Source organism: Struthio camelus, chromosome 1 (genome assembly GCF_040807025.1).
Source record: "Struthio camelus isolate bStrCam1 chromosome 1, bStrCam1.hap1, whole genome shotgun sequence".
Classification (NCBI taxonomy): Eukaryota; Metazoa; Chordata; class Aves; order Struthioniformes; family Struthionidae; genus Struthio; species Struthio camelus.
In genome coordinates, this window is record NC_090942.1 from 151,367,534 (window position 1) to 151,388,483 (window position 20,950).

General features: G+C 37.2%; 1 protein-coding gene across 12 annotated transcripts in view; it reads right to left on the reverse strand.

Moving 5' to 3' along the window:
- REV1 (REV1 DNA directed polymerase) overlaps positions 1–20,950 on the reverse strand; it is a 62,468-nt gene that overhangs the window by 3,677 nt on the left and 37,841 nt on the right. For all 12 annotated transcript variants that reach the window (XM_068924385.1, XM_068924369.1, XM_068924337.1 and 9 more), the window contains 8 exons: positions 20,131–20,250; positions 16,476–16,696; positions 15,240–15,412; positions 10,978–11,080; positions 8,647–8,803; positions 8,079–8,281; positions 5,243–5,476; positions 836–944 (listed from right to left, as the gene is read on the reverse strand). In XM_068924385.1, the coding sequence (XP_068780486.1) occupies positions 836–944; positions 5,243–5,476; positions 8,079–8,281; positions 8,647–8,803; positions 10,978–11,080; positions 15,240–15,412; positions 16,476–16,696; positions 20,131–20,250 (1,320 nt within the window). The remainder of the gene's footprint in view (positions 1–835; positions 945–5,242; positions 5,477–8,078; positions 8,282–8,646; positions 8,804–10,977; positions 11,081–15,239; positions 15,413–16,475; positions 16,697–20,130; positions 20,251–20,950) is intronic.

The following is a 20,950-nucleotide window of genomic DNA, read 5'->3' on the forward strand; positions in this document are numbered from 1 at the left end:
GTACTTGAATATGAGCAGCTGCTAAAATTTGAAGCCTACTAGACAAATTGCTTTACCTTAGAGCATTGTCCAGAGCCCAGATACCTGTTAAGACCTCCCACCAATGGTTATCGGCCAAACCAGCAGCAACTAGCGCCTCCTCACCCCCGACTACTTCGGTCTCAGTTTACCAAGAAAATCTCTTTCATTCCATCAGACTCCAATGTATGTGCATTAGTTCACAGACTGTGAAATCAAGGTTTGACTATAACAATGCACTATTTAACTGAGAACGAAACCAATGACATTTCCAAACTATTTTATGACAAGCACTTCCAGAGGGAGATTTATTTTACCTCCTCCTACTGATTATAAAAAGGAGACCTGGTTGATCAGCTCAGAGTAAAGATCTCTGACTATGAGACATCTATGGCGAGATGCATCACATCTCTAGTTCCCTGAAACGCATACCACGGCTATATGCACCAAGATGATATTAATGAGAACATGTATGTTTAACTGACTTAGGTACTGAGGATGCAGTATGTCAAATCATGAGATGTATCAAGTTTAAACCCCATTCTGCAAACATATGGACACGGGGAAGTTCAGTGCCACAGACCCAGTGAATTGAATTAATTACGTATTTAAGCAAAGCTAGGCATCTGTTGGCAAAATGAGACCACAGCTGGCTGTAACTGACAGTCCATCAAAAATAAATACAGAAATCCGATTTAAGACAGCATCTGCCTAAAAGCATTAGTTATATTTTCCAGTTTATATTTAGGGTTGCAAAAGTCTCTTCAAATAGTAAACAACTCCTATACAAAACTACTGTACAAGTGTATATACTCACCAAAGGTGTTAGCAGGTTGCTGCTCAGACTGCTTTTGCCTTTGATCATACGCATCTTTCAGCTCTGCTTGCAACTCAGCAGGTAGTGCAGCAAAAACCTCGGGGTCCACCTGAGCAGTGACAAAAGATTCATTTGATTATTTTACCAGTGAGCAATACTGCTTGCTTTCCTCTAGATTACCCGCATGAGAAACGTATTTACATTTTGTGCCAAGCAAAAATAAATGAGATAACTGAAACACCGTAAAATATGTTTTACATTTTCATCATGTTCGTTCACTTGTAAACAACATTGCACTATTTTCCTTTTAATATTGCTCTACATTTATTCATTCATAAAATTACTATTTAAATGGGCATAAAATACACTAACCATTAAAAATGAACATCAGTACTAATAACTTATTTTTTAAAGATGTTCTATCTTTATTCACCTCACCTAGTATTATACAGTACAGTTATATTAACAGAACAATTCAGCCTAAAACAGAGAACAGTCCCTTCAAATTTTCAAAAATCAAATACTCTAACAATCAGATTTCAGTTTTTCCTTTTCTTTTGATACTTGTTTCCTGTAAGCTGCTACACTCCTCAAATCCAATACCCTTGGAAATATTCTTGCTGCTTTTAGTACATGAGATATAAGTCCAGCTAGCTCAAATACTCTGAGTTCCTGGAAAAGGGTTTCACTTCTTTTTCCCACAGCAGTCCATCCCTGGATCAAATGATAAAAACATAGTGCCTTCCAACTGCCCTAGGGGTTTGACTTCTGGACAGGAAATCATTTTTTGCCAATTGCTATCTTCATATGGGCAAAACAAGATCCAACATATTATCTGTTATTTTCCCTTACTGTGTGGACAAAGCGGCAAATTAGAGACACACTACTACTGCTATTACTGTATTTTTAGTTGCCCAATATTCTTGGGCAGTGTTTTCAACTTGTGATTTGTAAAACGTATTTCAGAAATGCAAACCTACAATTAAGGGGACTAAATTTGCTAAGGGGGAGGGCGTCCTTCATTTCAGTGGAAAATTCTGAGATGCAACAAATGAAAAGAACTATTCAAAACTAATATTAGTACTCTAAGGGCACAATACAGTTTCTACAGTTATCTAGACACTGTATTTTTAAAAACTCGACTGTAGAAAGTGAACATGGAAGGGACATAGATGGCCTTTACTGTAAAACGGCTTCCACTTTTTAAGTGAAAGTTAAGAGGTATTTGACATAATTAATACACTTTGATATGCATGTAAATTAAGAATTACACCTTATTTTCAATACAGATTTGATTGCTTTTTTAACTAAAATAGGTAAATATATTTGTCAGAAAAGTAGGCTGTGCTATTCACACATAATACATCTAAAGTATATAAATAATAAATGTGGATGTGCCTCCACAGATAAAACTATCATCAGGTTAGCACAGTACTCTTTCCACTTTTAGAACTCCCTGTGCCAACACAAACTTTTTACCTCATGAAATATGCACTAATTAAAGGAAGAAACAGGAGCGACTCTGGCCTCAATTAATGCATACGCTGCACTGAACAGAGCTTTATAGTGGAACGTAGTCAACTAAGTCTGGAGCCTTAAATTCTTTTTAAAATACAAATCCCATTTAATAAAACTATTTTAAAAGGCTAATGCTCTATGGTTAAGCACTCATGAAAGAGGAATTTGGGAGGCACAGTATTAACTGTTTTTTGTGTACATGCATTGCAACTGGTCAATTACATGACCAAATAACTCATTCAGAAACAACGCAGTACAGGGACTGGGCACTTTTTTTTTTTTTTTAATTCCCCCTATCACTACCCTCTGCAAATATTTCATGTAAAATTCACAATTAGAAGAGCTTTCAGTCAAGTTCATACGAAATTTACACTAATTAATCGGATTTTTGGGTAATTACTGTACAGCCACAGTGTCCTAACACAGCTTTCTATATCTCTATATCACGTTCATGGGGGAAACCTGTATTTTATAGATGTACCTATTACGTCAGCATACAGCTACCGGCTTTTTGATGCACTGTATGAATTTTCTTAAAAGTAATCTATACCATGTTAAGACTACATAAGGAGGAGGTGGAAATTTGCCAGTGCCAATTCACAGCATTTGTAATCTTTACTTCTTGCACTCTATGCTTTTATAGGATTCAGATTCTGCAGACATGCCTAGTTTTTCTAAATTTTGAAAGAGTTCTTCAGCAGCTGATTGAAATGAATCCAGCCTATTTCCATCCTTATAATAAAAGAGCCTTGTCCAAAAGAGGGCATTTTCCACATGTTTCTAAAGAATAAATCACTGCCAGCCAACTCACTCGGCACCTGATCACATAAACGCAGTTCAGACAAAAGAAATTAGAAGTTGAAAAACGTACCTAATTAAGCTATTAAAAAAACGGTACGGCATCATTTACAGTAGCTGAGCTGCTATAGCGTAAGTACTCAATTTGGAGTTACTTTGTAATATCTCTATACATGGAACCTCTTACGACGTAGTTTGTTGAATCATTTAAAAGAAAATGACCTTAAGTGCGTGTGTGCAGTTATACAATATACACACCTGCAAACAATTCCACAATAAAAAATGTCTATGTTAAAATATATCTAGACAAAGATGATATATCGTATTTTAAAACAAGTTCACACTCGATTCTAACAAAGAAAAGATCCTTCCATATTAATTAATTGTTTTTAACATTTTTTTCTGCGAGGCTAAGGAAGCTATTCAACCACATATACCTGGGCATCAATCTTGGATGTAACTCAGAAAATGGAAACTGTAAACCTTAGGCCCCCTTTTGTCAATGAGTAAAAGGAACGTTTTTCAGGAGATAGGTCAGAGTGCAATTCTAAGGTGTTCTAAAAGAGAGAGTACAGATCTACCCTATAAATTAACAGGAAATAGCCAGTTCTTCCTGAACTGTGCCACCTTGAGAAAAAAAAAAAGGCTGCTCCAGCTAAGCTAAAACGTTTGGATCAAGTAAGGGAGTCACAGGATGCCTCAGGAGACAGAAAGAGGTAAACTAAAGACTTTGAATGTGCCAATTAGATATTTCTCAGACAATTTCAAAAATTAATGCTATTAAAAATTCAACAACAATCAATTCTTAATTACCTAATTAATAGGATTGGGAATAACTTGCATAAAGCATAAACATGACAATGCAAAACAAATGTAATTTTTATATAAATAATATTAAGTGGTATATTAAGTGGTAAAACAAAGAGAGGGTGTATATGCATAGCATAATTTAACCTACAACTCCACAGTACACTCATGGATAAGCAAGAGTTTAACTATGTAATTTAAAACTACTGGGGCATGAAGAGTTCATATACTACTCTTCCAAAATGTCTACAGAGGAAAGCCAACTCTGCAGCTCAGGAATGAAAACTGACCCAACTGCTTTTGAAACAATCGGCTTGAACGAGGTGAAGAAATATTTAAAAATAGCAGAATGTACTACCCCTCTTTTAAATAACAAATATGCATTATCTACTATTTACTGAAAAACAGGTCAGGAATTTATACCTAATTTTCTCTTCATTCTTTGTTAGCTAAGCAGCACTACCATTTAGAAGCAGCAATGAGAATCTCTTTATAAATCTGATTAGATGATATCACTTTGAGAACAGCAATGGCACAGCAAACGCAAAAATAAAATTACTGTTGATACTGCTCTATTTTAAATGATGTCTCTGCAAGGTATTATATCTCTAGGTAGTCTAGACTTTGATTCATTTACCCTACATCTGTTCAGGACTGTCTGAGATTGAAGCGAGCATTATCACTGGGGGCATCACTACTGCAGCCTGCTCCCACTTCAGGCCGCTATTTTGAGAAACACCTTTGCACTTCCTCACCCTGGACCTGCTGTGTAAAGTGCATTTAAAAATTATGGAGATATACACAATCCTTGGCCATGTCTCACCTTCTCCGAGGAATAGGATAAAAATAATTACATCTACAGAAGCTGGTACATTGGCTTTACACTATCAAAACATCCACTTACAACAGACCGAGTCTCCTGTGACTAGCTAAGCTGATTTTAGGACTGCTTTAGACTGATGGTGCAGTGTAACTCAGCTGTAATGCAGAAACAGGCTATTGCCACAGTGGATTGCAAAGTAAAGTGTAAACGAGCAGGTTTTATACTAAACAATAGCAAAAACATAGGCATACCCATGTCTACATATCTTTAATAAATAATGTCATACTATGTTTGGGACTCATCAATAAACATTTTAAAAGAGACTTTTCTAAGATATTCAAGGATCATAATTAACTTTGAGAAAGCAATCGATTCTCGTTAATTGTGCCTCAAGAATAAAGCTGTTAACTTTCGACCTACAGGAAGAGTTAATGTTTACTGATACTCCACAAACATCCCACCTGTGAGAACGCTGGTAGGGCTATTACATTAATTCCCGTATCGGCATTTGGTTCTTGGAGCTCTGGTATTTGTAAAAGTACAGTTCCAACTGGTTGTGACAGAAGTGCCGTGTTACATCCATTTACTGGCTCCTTTTTACTATCTCCGTAAGCTTCTCCCTGCTGAATGGTGTATATTTGCTCTACTTGTTCTCGGAGATCAGGTGGCAGAGCTTCCAGTACAGACTTATCTAGCTATAAATCACATAAAACACTTTTTAGATCTTTCTGAGAAAAAAACAGCGTTCATTTTAACTCAAAAATATTAGTTCAACAACACTTGAATTTTGACCAAAAAAGTAAAAATTTTTTATTGCAATTTGTACATGCAAGCTTACTCGTGAACCTGATAGTAATACACTCTGCAACAGCAAAATGTAAAAAAGTTTGAAAGTAGTTCAGTACATATATGCGCTCAGTTTTATCTTTTCATGATATTTAGTGTACTCATCACAAATTCTATGTAAGATTTCCTCTGTAACCATCTAGTGATAAGAAAACCAGAATTCTGAGTTCAAATTAAATACCGGCAACATACTGGTATGAATACAAAATTGGTATCTGGTCCAAAGCAGTAAGCTATTAATTTCCTTCTTTACATAGTTCTAGGTAACACATGGGACACGTTACCAATTTACTTTGATGTTAATAATTATGTTTGCATACTGTCAGATTTTTGTCGCAGATTTTGATAACGAAATGGGCTTTAAATTTAACTTTTTGCTTGCTATAAATGGTACTTACAGTCAAACATCAACTTAAAATAACTAAAATGATCCCTCAGTACCGGAAAATTGAAGTATATAGTGACAGCTGCAAAAGTGACATAATAAGTACAACTGACAGGAAGATCTACAGCATTATTTTCATAACAAGTTGAACGGACCAGGTAGATGAAGGCCAACGTTTGCTTGTAAGTGCTGCTAACCAGGACTCCATAGGGGGAACGGAAAACTTTATTCTATCTTTCACCTCTAAGAAGAACATTTGGAACTCACGACCAGATTCTAGACTTACTCAGAAGGACAACAAATATCTATGAAAAGCTGGCTCGTGTAATGGAAATGTTTTGATGAAAGCTGTCCATATGATTAACATCTTCAGTTATTCATTCTACATGTTATTTGTGTTTCTTCATTCAAATTTTCTACATATATATCTCTACAAATATTTTCTAGAAACCCTGTGTGTAAAATAGCTTCTTGTTCCATTCCTAGCACATGCTGCGTAAAGAGCAGCATGGGACTGACTCACTGTTACAACTCCTTTGCTGTACAGAACTCTCCATTATATTACGGTTATGAAGCAGAAGGAAAATGAGCATATTGGACAGTAAGGACACCAAAGCTTTAGGAACTCTACTACATAGCTAGCATATTTTTCTCTTGTTCATGCATACCATTTCCATAAGAAAAGCTCAGAGTTCCACATTGTGCAATCAGACTGCCTTTAGATCCTGACTTAGCTTGAGTATTGCTTTATAGAAACAATACTTCTCTGCCAAAAGCACGATCAGCTTCTACAAGTGTATAAATACTCGGGAAAGCTGTTAACAGAACATCAACAAAGAGTTTTACAGATTTAAGTTACAGGAATATTTTACAGAAAAGCATTTAAGGCTGCTTACACCTAAGATTCCTACAGAATTCAGTGCAGCTTGCTCATAACAGACTCTCATAACCAGATGTCTTCTTAGATAACATGTGCGGTGGAAATAAGGAGGGTCTTCATTCGTTTAAAAAAAAAAAAAAAGGCAAACAAAAAACCCAAATAGAAGTACTTTACTTTAATAAAGACTGTCCTCCTCTCATCCAAAAAGGTGATGTTCTGTACAAATCTTAAGCGTGCAATTTAGCTTCAACATAATTTGAAGAAAATTTGAAAAAAATACAGGAAGCTGGATAGTCAAATTTACATACAAGTTTGACACTCTTTTAGGCAGAAGCTTAGAACGTAGCCATTGTAAAAGTGTAACAGGTAATGTAAGACTATTCACCGTTCAGTTCCTTCTCACTGACTAAAGCTTGAAGATAGAGCTACAGTGTAATCTAAAGATAGGTATGGAACACACGACTGAAAAAATAAGTGCAGAAGAATACTCGATCATCATTTATTGGAGGTTGGTGGCAAAGAATACTGCTACCATAAAAGATGATGGAAAACAGTTAAAAGCTCTGCCTTCATGAAAATGGCACAAAGCACTTGACAAAATTCTTCATCAGCTAAACAGAAATAATTTCTGGTAGCATAAGAAAAGGGAATTTACAAATCTACATCATATCATAATAATATAAACATTAAGCAGTAACTCTAGAATGTGTCTAATTTCTTTGATGGAAGTTTTTTCCAACGTTTTTTCATGTTCTTTAGAATTAGCCTTTGTGTTACTTTAAAGAGCTTATATTGTAATAAGTGGGCAATAATATTTTTTAATATTGTAGCCTCAGCATCTTTTCCATTTCCATCTATCTCAGTCCTTTGACGAGTACAGGGAAGGGAAAAAGATACTGGAAGATTAAGTTTCTCGCCTTTGAATAAATATAATCTTTTTTCTTCAAGTTAGTCTGTAAAAGACCGCTTTTAGAAAACCTTTTATTAAGGTAAAATATTTTTGCATCAGTAACAATCTCATGCTGCGCATTCTACTCTACCGGAGTTCTTTTTACTTTAAAAACAAACAAACAAAAAAAAAAGTGATGCAACTTTTCTTGTTCTTTTCTTGTTCTATCCAAATCAGGCCAGCATTCCCATAAATTATTAAAGTATACAGCAGATGTTTTATAGTCTCAGATTTTACCTGGGAAGCAGATGGAACCTCAATACTCAAATTCAGCCTGGATTTTACGCTGACAGGAGAATGTAAGCCATTCCATTTGACAGCAGACTCAGTCTTGTTAGCATTAGAATTGAGACCAGATGTAAGATGGGTACCACGAGACGGAAGAAAAGTGCAAGTTCTTGAATCAGAAGATATCTCAAGGTCCATAGCAGCCACGAATACTATAAACATGAAAACAAGATACAGAATGATCATCAACTTGTTAAAAATACTCTGAAGTTTCAAGCTACACTGCAGCTAATTTCCACTTTTAGTTACTAAACAGTTTATACAGTATTAGACATTATTAAAAAACTTTCAAGTATCCTCTGTTACTATTTACCTAAAAAAAAAAAAGATGGGACTAATCCTATACACATTTTTCTTTGTAGCATTTTCATTTGCCGCAGCAAACCACGTTCTCAAAGAGTTTGTCTTATATAATTTGTACTTGTATAATATTTAGTAAGTAATTCAGAAAGATAAACTAAGCGTGAGCCTTAAGAATTGATCGTTATTGTAAGCACAAAGTAAAAAGCTTACTGACCTTCCTTATGTTCTTCTTCTGAGCACATTTTTGCTTTCTGAACATGGAAAAGATCAACGACTGAGTGCGATCCACCAGGTAAGTGTCCAGACCGTACGGTTGAGTGAGATGAAGTAGTTTTACTGATGGGAACTAACTGCTGTACCTGAATTCCAACCTAAACCCAAAACATTAATACATTCATTTTATGACGTTTTTAAAACTATATAATGCTTTCATAATAACATTCTCTTTTCCCTTCCCATGAAGCTATCTGCCTGTTGTGGGTGGGTGAGAAAATTAATAAAAAGTATGTTGAAATACACACATAAATAGCCAGAGAAGACATCCCAAACAAATCCCAGGATTATTCACCACAATCCAACAACTAAGAAATTACAAAGATAATACCATCTTAACTTTCCTGATAAAGAAAAGTGCTGTCAACAGGATGACAAAACAATGCATTTATTATAACATTTCTTAGACACTAACAAGTATAGAAAGTACTGACTAGGAAAAGTGATTAGTGCTAAATTTGGCTACACATACAAGAAAGAATTTTCTTTTCTTCAGCACAATCTGCACTAAATTTAGCACTTCAGAGTCCAAAGATGAGAAAAATAACGTTGCTTCCCTTCTAGAAATGGTTCTTGCAAAGCCTCAAAGGATGAAGGTACTCTTTGATGAAGGCACTCTTTATCAGATAAGATGCGTTCCTAATTTGGAAAAATACGCTCACTTTTTTACTTTAAAATACTGGAACTGACTGTTCAAAAATTGTGTCCAAATAAGAATATACTGACACCTTGTGCAAGTTTACTGCGAGTTCTCCATAATTCTTAAGAGAAAAGGGCTTAGAAATCATGAGAGAGCTAGTGCATATATTTCCATCACCTTTTTCTATAATTACACAGCAAGGATTATTATTTGTTACATGTTTATTAGTTGCAATTAATGAGATATTAAAACACCATTGTAAACATTTTTTCTTTTTACTTTTATCTTTCTACTTTTAAACATTTCCAGATTTAGCTCTGGAATATATAAGTTGTTTTTGGAATATTTATATTTGCTGTATCAACATCTTTGATTTTTATTTTTCCTTTTTTCAGGAAGAGCAATAGAGTTAAAGGGTTATTTTAGTCTATGGAAAAAGCGAGTGCATTCACTTGTTCAAACGTAGGTACCTACATATCTAAGGTTATCTCTCTAGGACCTTTTCTAGACACACAGGAAAAAAACGACACTTTCAGAGCACGACTCACTTCATGTATAAGGGAAGCCTATGGTGACTAGCTCCAATAACGACACACACATTGGAGGTGTCTGAAGTCAGCTGAAATGATACTACCCAGGGACCTTAGATATACCTGCACTTAATCTAGAACTGAACGGACCCTCCAGAACTGAACAGAGCCACCTGGACAGAGGAAGTATCTTGTTCTACAAAACAACACGTGAAACATCCACTGGATTCTAACTTAAAGGAGAATTCTCTAAAGCAAGGGCTCAAGAAATCAAGTGAAATAGAACCATGTAAGAAGTCAAGACAGACAGCTAAGGAGACAGACAGACAAGACAACAAGAAAAAGACAAAGAGATGATGATACACACTTCATCAGTTCCCGGAAGAACCCAGAGTCACAGACCTGACTTTGCAAGGCAACGTTCTGTTTCAAGAACCTGCTTCTACACCTAGATGACCAATAAATGCAAGTTTGTTTTAGAAAGCCCACTGTGCTCTGTGGTAACAAATGGCTGATGCCAATATGTTCTCATCATGGATTTACAGTGCTATTACAGAACCACTGAGATTAGCAAAAGTCTCCTAAACTAAGCCATGATGCAAAAGAGACAGCAGTTTTTCCTTCAGATAAAGGCCAAGCCATGGACTGGTAACTTTTCTGGCTGTAAGACCTGAAGTCTACAGTAGTATCTGCTCTGCTCTGCACCTCTGTCTGGCATTATAAGCAGTATTTATATGAGTTGCTTCACTCATAATCGTGCAAAAGTTTAGTGGAAATTCTAAGACAAAATTTATACATGCTAATACAACTGCAGAAGGTACAGTCTAACTTTGTTACCTCAGGCTACTTTACTCAAGTTGTGGATTAATCCATGCCACACTAAAACATATATTTTTATATATTCTTGGCTTAAGAACTAAGTTTTTTAAAGGTAAATATATGAACCACAATATGATTGTATACTCTAATGCACATTAGCTTTGTATTACCTATACTTTTGCTTAAGTTTGGTTATCACCTACCCTAGGCGAACTGAAATTTTATGAAAGAAGATGAAGAAATTTGATAAAGAAAATAAATCTGTTTTTTCACATTGACTCACCCCTCGCATATCTGATATGTTCAGTTTCATTGTGTGAAACATGTTTAGAGTTTCTTTCCCAATTATTTTTGCACTGTCTGTTGCATGGTCTAGAGTCACAGTCCTACAAAGAATACAAAGTATTTTTTAAAAAGAAACTATTCCACAAATCCTAAAGAAAAACAACAATTCTGTATTTATTACAGAGAGGGCATCAAAGAAAGACACATCGTAATTTCTTGGTATACAGAAACAGAACTTTTTTTTTGTTCTCTGATTTCTTTTAAAAGGCAGTTAAAATGAAATATGTTCACAGAAAGACAAATTACTTACTAATTGACCATTCTGAGAGTGTGCAGTCCTGACATTAATTTGTCCTAGGATAGATTTATATTCCTGCTATTCAACTGAAGCCAGACAAAAATGTTTCACTTTGCAGTACTTGCAGAAGTGCACTCATGCACTACCCTCCATTCAAGCTTACCTCATAATCCACAGGAAGGGGTTTGCTCATTATTATTTCAACTTCCTCTCAGCTGACAAATGTCTAAGGCAAGAGTTTCAGAGGGAACTCTGAGGCAGAAGCAGACGTAGGAATGTGCATGCAGATTACAGATTATGAAGAACTATGGTTACAGGTAATTAGGTTTTTTTTTTTTTTTTTTAAACTACAAGCAACATTCAAAGTACACAGTCACACTGTGGCAACTTTAGGCAGCAGCTTGCACACAAAATTACCTCCTAGTTTAGTTTCAGGAATTGCAATTTGAGTACTCTGAAGGGCACTACTAGTGCTTGGTAGTTCTGAATACTCTAATGGCACAGTATTTGAGAAAGTTAGGTCAGAGTTTCAGGTAGCTAATCAAACATATCAGAGGTATTTATATAATTTTCTCACTAGGTCACTGATGCAACATTAACTCTGATGGAATGGGCTCTAAGGACAAAAGGAAGTTCCACCTGGCAATTTGACAGGTGTCCTCATGACAACTTACTTTGATGGTGCCTGGTTAAAATTTGTTAGGTCTGTCATAAATTGACGTGAACAGAAAGGCCTGTCCTGCCAAAATGAAAAGGAAAGCTTTCTCAGCATGAAGGATATGAAGAACTCCCTAAGCCTTACAGACCAATGTTTTAAGGAAAAGAAGAAAGCAGATCAATTCCATGATTAAGATGCAACTCGCACAAGATTTTAAGGAGAAACGTAGGATGGGTCTAAAGGTACACACCATTCCAGAAAAATATTTTACAAAGGGCTATGTAAAATATGTATATTTTACAAGGTCCTATGATACCATCACGACTTAAGATGACACAGTAAAAATACCACTAACATCTTGGGAAATGAAATTGATATTAAGCATGTCTGTGGATCCAAGTTCCTTTGCAGGACTGTGGTTATCCTTCTAGGAAATCTTGACCTATACGATGAGAGGACACTATAACTCCTTCATCTGTGAGGTGAGGGGGCAAAAGCAGGGGATGAGCTATAGCTACGCAGAAAACCTGAACTAAGAGGGAAGCTGGTCTCCTTTATCTCTGGCAAATAAGCCAAAATTTTTGGAACTAGGTGGTGAATAGGAAAAGCACATCCCAGGGAACATCATCCATTTACCTGGATATAACTTCCACATTTTTCCCAGCTGCTACTAAGAAAACTTTCACTAGAGTAAACAGGAATGTTCTGATGAAGACACTATACAGCACCTATATCATAAAGTAGCATAACTTGAATTGAGCAGGGTTGCCAAGTTCATCAGCAAAGCCAGAAGGAGAAACACAGACACTGGCAAAACAGGTCCCGGCATCAGGACTGCTTCAGCTATGCGCAGCATCCTTGGGTGCCCCCTTAACTTACTGAAAACTTTAAGAAATAAAGAAATTTCAGGGCACACATGCACTAGCCTGCTTGACCACAAAAATGAGGTCTAAATCACTGACTTGCTCATGAGAAAGCAGTCTGGCACTTGCTCCTGATAACAGAGGCAGAAAGCAATCTCGCAACATATCCTCAATACTAAAAAGATGTTCTTAGGCTGTAAGAGTATGTCTTCAGCTCACAGAGTAAGTTGGCTTGGACAACTGATCAAATAGGATCAGGATACCTAGAAGACAAAAGTACAGATGGATGGATTTTCTTCTTGGTATACCAGTCCCAGATGATAAGCCTCTGATATTGAAAGGTGAATTCTGCACTGCTCTGTTTTCTAATACAGTACGTGGTAGCTAAATTGCATGTCATAAGCTCACAAGTACGAGACAGATACTGTGCGTGCCCATCCTACTATTCAGCTCTAAAACGCTGAAAGAAAGTGCCCACTTCTTCAGCTATGAGCAGCCCTAAGCAAATGACCTTTCAGTTCTGGAAGGATTTATCTGTTATAACAATCTGAGATAACAGAAAAAGTAGAAGAGACCTATTTTTGAAGATTGCAAACCAACCGTCACACAAAAGCAAGGATCACCCCTTTACCTAAGAAGCAACAACTTCAATAAGAGACGTGTCTGCCTCAAGAATACGAGTGTATTTAGAAGGTTCTGAGACAATCTTGCTTGAGAGAACATACAACTATAAGATGCCCTATGTCTAGATTTCATTCCTGTGTTTTGATGAGTATCCAAGCATATAATTAAATTTGAGGTAAAAAAAAAAATCTTTTGTCAACAAAGATTTCAAAATCATCCAGTTGAACAACAGGGAATAAAAAAAGGTGAGAAATAAACAGTGAGTAAGAGCTACGGCTCGGCTTGTGGAAGCTGAAGGTCACACTCCTTTGACAGTGACCTATCAACTGACTATCCAGGCTCAGTAACTGGGTTATCCTATTTGACCAGAGATGGACAGCCATCATGGGTGGCATCTTGATAAGATCAACAGTGCTGCAGTGAGACCAAGCAGCAAGATATTTCATTTTGTTGGTAATGACCCACAAGAAAACAAAGGTACTACTGATGAGGAACTTATGACTATATGAAAAAAAATATCACTCTGAAGGTCAAGAGACACGTTTACCTTCTCAGACAACTGAGATGCTGGGCAAAATCACCACTCTGAACTTGAGATTTAGAGATACAGACTTAAGAGATTCAATCTTCTCAGCTCTGCACTAGATTACCACAGTCTTTTCCCTTCTAGGAGCAAAAAATATTCTCAGCAGACTTATTGGTGAAACAAACAGCAGAGAGAGATCTGACACAAAGAAATTTGTCTGTACTGAGATGGTTCTCTGCAGTCCAAGATGTCTGATGACAACTCCAATCCTCAGGATCCTAAGTGGCCTCACAGGCTTCTGTAGCAAGGAATTCTGCAGTTACTGGCCCTAATCCCCATGTGTTCCAGAGACCTGAAGGAGTAGAGTACTGATCAGACACCTTTCTTGACAACACAGAGGCATCTTTCCTTGAGAATTCACTGCAACTGTCACAATCAACATGAGATTAAGCAGCTCTCAGGAACAGCAGAAAGCTCCTCAAGAAAAAGGAAAGTAAAAAATACTACATAGGTGAGGAAGAGTAAACAGTTTGCAGCAGCCAAACATTTCAACTCAGCTGGTCACTGAAAGGAATGAAAAGGCTGCTGCATATGCTTCAGAGTGCAGGATGCAAACAGGACTTCTACAAGTACTGCAAAAGAAAAAACAGCTCCAATATTGAGGAGAGTGGACAAATGCACACCAACAATATACCTGTTACCATGTGGGCTATCGTTTGAAGAAAAAGTCTTTAAAAGATCAAAAGCCTTTATAAGCTATATTTCATAAGACTAATATCAAAACAAGAACAATATTAAATTATGGATTATTAGGCCAATAAGGAAGAATAAGCAAAACGTACATCCCCACCAAGAGAAAATGGATAATCACAATAATTCATTGAACGTATTTCACTAAACCACTTATTTTTAAGTAGCATCCAGACACACAAGAGTACATTCTTTCAAGAAAGCATTTTCAAACCACAAAGAATGCACTTGTGCAGTCAGATTCCTTCTTTCCCATGCCTGCTGCCTCTGAAAATTACCAATCTTTTCTTCTATGCCCAAAAACCTTTCAATCTCTGATATGTGCTGATGACTGAAGGACTGCATATTTATAACCAAAACAGAGAGAACTTTAAGAATAACATTCTACTTCTAATGTTAGTGTAAGTTTGATATGTAGACAGAAAGGTACAAAGCACCTTTAAAATTTCTGTCCGGTCTTACTGCAAGTTTCAGTGCTCAACAGCCTACAGAAATGGAGTCATGCTTACTCCTGACCATTCATTTTTCAGTGCATAGTTACCTGGCAATATTATCACAGATTCCGTGACCTCCATATTTTGCAGGCTCCATTGGTGCCCCAGCCTTTCTCACCATAATTTTAAGAGTCAATCGTTTACCCTTCATACCAGCAGCTTCAAGTCTACGTTGGATTTCTTCTGAGAGGCTCAGAAGAAAAGCTTCTGCTTCCTTAGGCTGAAAGGAGAAGCCAACATTCCACTGTTTAGAAGATCACCGTTTTTCAAATATATATTATAAATCATTAAGAATTAATGTAATACATTTCACAAAGTTTGACCGTTGGTGAAAAGCGCATTGCTAAGATTTAAAAATACATAAGATTTTCTCAACTGAAAAGAGCTGACTCACAGGCAATTGTCTTATTTGATTTCAAGTGTTTTACGTTTACACTGTATGTAGCTTAAGTTAGGCAAGACGACAGATTCCTATCCTGATGCTGAAATAAGTGGGAAACACTAAGTTATTCTGGAAATATATTTTTTTTTTAAAAGAAAACTCAATACAGAATTACAAGCCTAATTTTAAGCATACTCCTAGAAGATGAAGATCTTAGGATTTATAAGGCAAAAAATTTTTCCACTGTGAGAACAGTTAGGCAGTGGACCAGCTGCCCAGAGGAGTTGTGCAGTCTCTGTCTCTGGAGGTTTCCAAGACCAGACTGCATAAAGCCCCTCGCAACCTGGTCCGTTCTCGCAGCTGACCCCGCTCTGAGAAAAAGGCTTGTCTACGTGACGTTCCAAGGCCTCCCCGTCCTGATTTATTCTATGATTTCTATAAATGTTTAATTTCTCAAATAAAGAATGAATTATTTTAATACAATTTTGTCAACGCCGCCACCCTCCCACAAGATTTGTAAAAAAGATCTAGCAAAAACTGTGTACTGGAGCAAGCTGGTGATGGTTCCAGGCACAGCCATGTTTGAATAATCAGCATTTAAATGAAAGAGAACGTGCTAGGTGCATACAAACCTACTGCACTTCTCTTTTCCGCACTAGACTGGTGTAACAAATGCAGAAAAGCCAGTTAATTTTGTGAAATGCTTCCTCTTGTCAGTACAATACTTCTGCGGTCTCCATTTTATCCTCTGATCTCCTACTTCTTCACTTTCCTATTTCTATATGGTGGCTAAGATGCTGCTCTAACAGATCAAAGCGTAAGTGAAAATAACTGGAACATGAGAAGAATTCTCTACAGCTGAAAGAAGTCACTGCAGAAAAGAAAGTAAGTTTGAGTTTACCTGTGTAAACCTTATTCCATAGTTTATTTCTGCTGAAACAGATTTTCTTTCTTTTTCTGTTCGAACAGGTCGATCGTCCAAACCACGACAAAATCTGTAAAGCATTTGTCCTGTTTTTGGACCAAATTCTTTCTGCAGTTTTGACATTGAAGCACACTGTAGATCTCCACAGGTTTTAATTCCCAAAGAAGCCAGCTTGGATTCCATTGACCTACCAACTCCTAACAAGAAAACAATTAGTTCCATTAACTCTGCACGATTCAGAGCCAGTTAGCTATGGAAGGAATAAAATTTGCCTTTTTAAACCTAAATTATGTAGATTCAAATTATTATCGTAATAACAAATAAATTCCACTCAATGAAACACACGTTTCAAAAGGAAATTTTTTGCGGTCTTCATCTGTATTTCTTTAATCTATATTACATATTTTATTTAAGGTGTCATAGTGCACTGTGTTTCTTTATTTCTGTAGGAAATATGAATGACTCCTGCTTGTAAACTTCCTTGACAAGGTGCTGCCTGCTCCAGTGTATGTAGCTCTGACCACCACAATATTCAGTCTACAGAAGGTGTACGACATGTAATATGTTTTTACCATCGTATACAAGTGACTTAATCTAAAAGAGAACTAGCAAATATTTTGACTACTGTTCCATTGCCTCCTAGGTAGAAAAATATTTCAAGTAGAAGTGATAGCATACCTGTATCACTTGCGCTTTGAATTACCAACCACAGGAAACTGTCGGTATCCACGGCAACTGCACATATGTAAGTGTGATAAATTTAAGTATATTTATGGGTTTGGGGAGAGGTGGGCTGTAATTTCTGGAAGATATTAACCTTAAGAGTTTACATAGCCAAAGACAGCAGAAGTCAGAAACCTCAGGCTGTCAGAGTCTATCTTTCAGAATCTCTGTTTCACTAAGTGACGTACTGATAGAAACACTGGAAAAGCTTTTACTATGAACATAGAAGTGAAATCTGAAAACTTTAAAGACTCAAGTCAAAGCATATTGCTATACGAACTATCTTCTGGAGGAAAAAAATCTCCAGTAAGTTATGCCGAAGAGAAACGGTGCTGTGCTGTAAATGACGTTTGGTCATGGAAGAGGATATGTAAAGAGAATTTCTGGTAAACCTGCATCCATACATGTATGCTACCCCTAGCACGTCTTCATTTTAGTGATTGCTGTCTGTTAAAATAGATCTCTGTTTTTTCTCCTTAAATGGAGAAGTATACTATTTTGAACATTTAGCACTAAGTATGTGTGTACACACGCAGGTTGAGCACAGCTAGCACTAAAATACAGAGCATGGATGACGCATATTCAGCAGTTTTTGCATTACATCTGTGTCAAATTATGTTAGTGACGTACTGAACAGTAATATGCTATAGAGCTGCATTTCAGAAACACTTTAGCTTACGATCCCTTTAAGTATTTTCCTGGAACAACAACCATAAAAATAATAAAGAAATAAATAACCAGCCTGTTTTTATACAGGTGCATCCCATATGTCCCCACTGCCTATCGCTCTTTCATGACACTAACTCCAGACTCCTGTCATTTGCCTGTAAAGAACTTCCCCTAACCTGAAGGCTAGAAAGGTTTCTATCCTTCCCCCTGGCATTTTCCTCAGGTCTTCTCTATGTCCACAGGCCTCCCACCCAATCATTACAGTTCTTCCCCCACTCAAATCTCTCTTTATCTCTCCTATTGGACCAAGGAATGCAGGAAAAAAACATAGACTCTACCTGTATACCTGACAGCTGGGAACTACTGCCAAAAACGTATGCTAGTTGAATTTTGCCTGCCTGCCCCTCAAAGGACGTACTAATTTGGACTCCTCCCCTCTGTCCAGCTGCCATTTTTCACAAAACTTGTAGAAACATTGTATCTTTGGAACTTCTACCCGCCACAGAGATTACAAAATTATTAGTGCTCTTAAAACTGCAAATCATGCAAACATTTCCTCAGAGAACTACGCAAAAATAGGTGGAATTCAACAAATCTGTTGTTCTTTCTTGAAAGAATCTACATGTTCTGTCACAGTTTGTAGTACACCATTAACTAAAAAACCTTACACGAAAAAATAATTCCCTGTGAAACAAATGCCTAATTTGTATTATAAATCTATCACAACAAAAACTGCATACAGATGGACGCAAACCGTAACAGTGCTAAGACTCCCACGTGAGTAGCCTCATTTCCCATGTTGTTCTCTGTTCATTAGCCATTCAAATATGACTTGTGTTACAAAGCAGAAGCACTTCTCTAGTCAGGTAATGTTTTCTTCTATCCATTTATTTCTTACTTTTCCTCCTATCCTTACTGTCTTCCAGGTCTCTCAGAGTTCTCTAACTGCAACAGATAAAATAAATTCCTCTCCCTTGCTCCTTTTTTCCCCTCATATATTCTCATTCTTCTATCTGTGGTATTTTTTCTAACTCCTGGCTTCATATAGTCCCTTTTAGAAAGTATATTCTCTTGGCTGGGGGCGGACCTCCAGGAAAGCAGCTCTGCAGAGAAAGACCTCGGGGTCCTGGTGGACGACAAGTTCACCACGAGCCAGCAGTGAGCCCCTCTGGCAAAAAAGGCCAGTGCTATCGTGGGCTACTACATTAGAAAGACTGTTGCGAGCAGATTGAGGGAGGTGATCCTCCCCCTCTGCTCAGCCCTGGTGAGGCCTCATCTGGAGTGTGAATATCTAGGTCAAGGTTCTGGGTTCCCCGATACAAGAGAGACATGGAGCCACTGGAGCAAGTCCAGAAGAAGGGCTACTAAGATGATGAAGGGACTGAGGCACCTCTCGTATGAGGAAAGGCTGAGAGAGTTGGGACTCTTCAGCCTGGAGAAGAGAAGACTGAGGGAGGACCTTATCCATGTACTTAAATATCTGTTAAGGGAGAGCGTCAAGAGGACGGGGCCAGACTCTTCTCAGTAGTGCCCAGTGACAGGAGGACAGGCAACGGGCACAAACTGAAACACAGGAAGCTCTGTCTGAATCTTAAGAAAAATTTTTTTTACTATGAGGGTGACAGAGCACTAGAACAGGCTGTCCAAAGAGGTTGTGGAGCTCACCATCCTTGGAGATACTCAACAGCCATCTGGACAGGGTCCTGGGCAGCCTCCTCTAGGTGATCCTACATGAGCTGGGGGGTTGGATTAGATGATCTCTGGAGGTGCCTTCCAGCCTCAATCACTCCGTGATTGGGTTAGGCATTAATTTTATTTTGATATACAACCTCTCAATAAAATATCTAAGCAAACCCTGCCTCTCCCAGTGGGAAGAGCCCATTGTTAATCATTTTATTACTTCATTTTGATACAGTAAGCTGGCATTCACTTGAGATGATTCATCCAAATAATTCTTTTAAAGAATGTAAGCTTGCTTAAGATATTAAGCCCTTGGCTTCTTCTGTAGATCTGCATGGCTCTGTAAAGTCTTTACCAAAAAGATGCTCCTCTAAAAGATACAAAAAGGTCACTAAGATTATTCTCAGAAATTATTTGTAAATTTTTTTTCCCCAGATCCTAACCATGAAATAATATCTAATCTTGTTAGATTCAAGACTGAAACCTGAACCCAGATCTGCAGCTATAACTGCTCTAGTATTAGAATGCAAAACGTTCTGTAAAAGAAGAGACAGAGTACCTGGAAGACTGGTAACAAGTTGACCTCTGATAAAATCATCCACCTCTTCTGGTTTTAAGTGATACTGTCCATCTGGTTTTGCTTTACGAGTTGCCATTCTGGCCAGCAGAATATTGGAACCTGTGAAAATAACAAATTAACGTGGCAAATTCTGTCTGCCTTAGTAGGATTCTGCAATTCAACAGTTAAGGGAAAAAATTCAGTAGGTACAGTCAAATTCTGTATATTTTGTAAAGAGGTCAATGAGATATATTTATTTCTATTTGCAATATCTGCTTTCAAATTGGCAACTAGCAGGATTTGTGCTTTGAGTAGACTAACTGCAGTAGTAACTGCACTTGCAAAGTAAAAACAAACACACAACAAGCAAGCACAGGGCAATTCACTAAAAACACTGAATTTGTCTTCGTGATGTTCTGTGTATGTAGAGGTACAAGTCCCAGTTCAGTACTCTTTTCTCTCTGTTCACAAGCTTATGCATGCCTGGCCAAAAGTGTCTCTGAAATGATACCCAAATGGATTTATTATTGCCACTCAAGCACTCTGCTTTAAGATAAAGCAAACCAATAAAAAAAAAAAATCAGGAGAATTCAGAGCTAGCAGTACAATATCCCCATTGCTAATCTCCTCCCATCTACGTTCTTATTCTTTTCGGCCTTTTCAAAATTTTAGTCGATAAGAACAGCAACACAGACTTATGGGCACTGTTTCTGCCGAGAGGTTAAATCGATGAAACAATTAACGACAGACTCATTCAATTCTCTGTTTAACTTTGGGGATCCATGTTTTGTCTATAGAGCACTGAAGATTTCTGATCCTC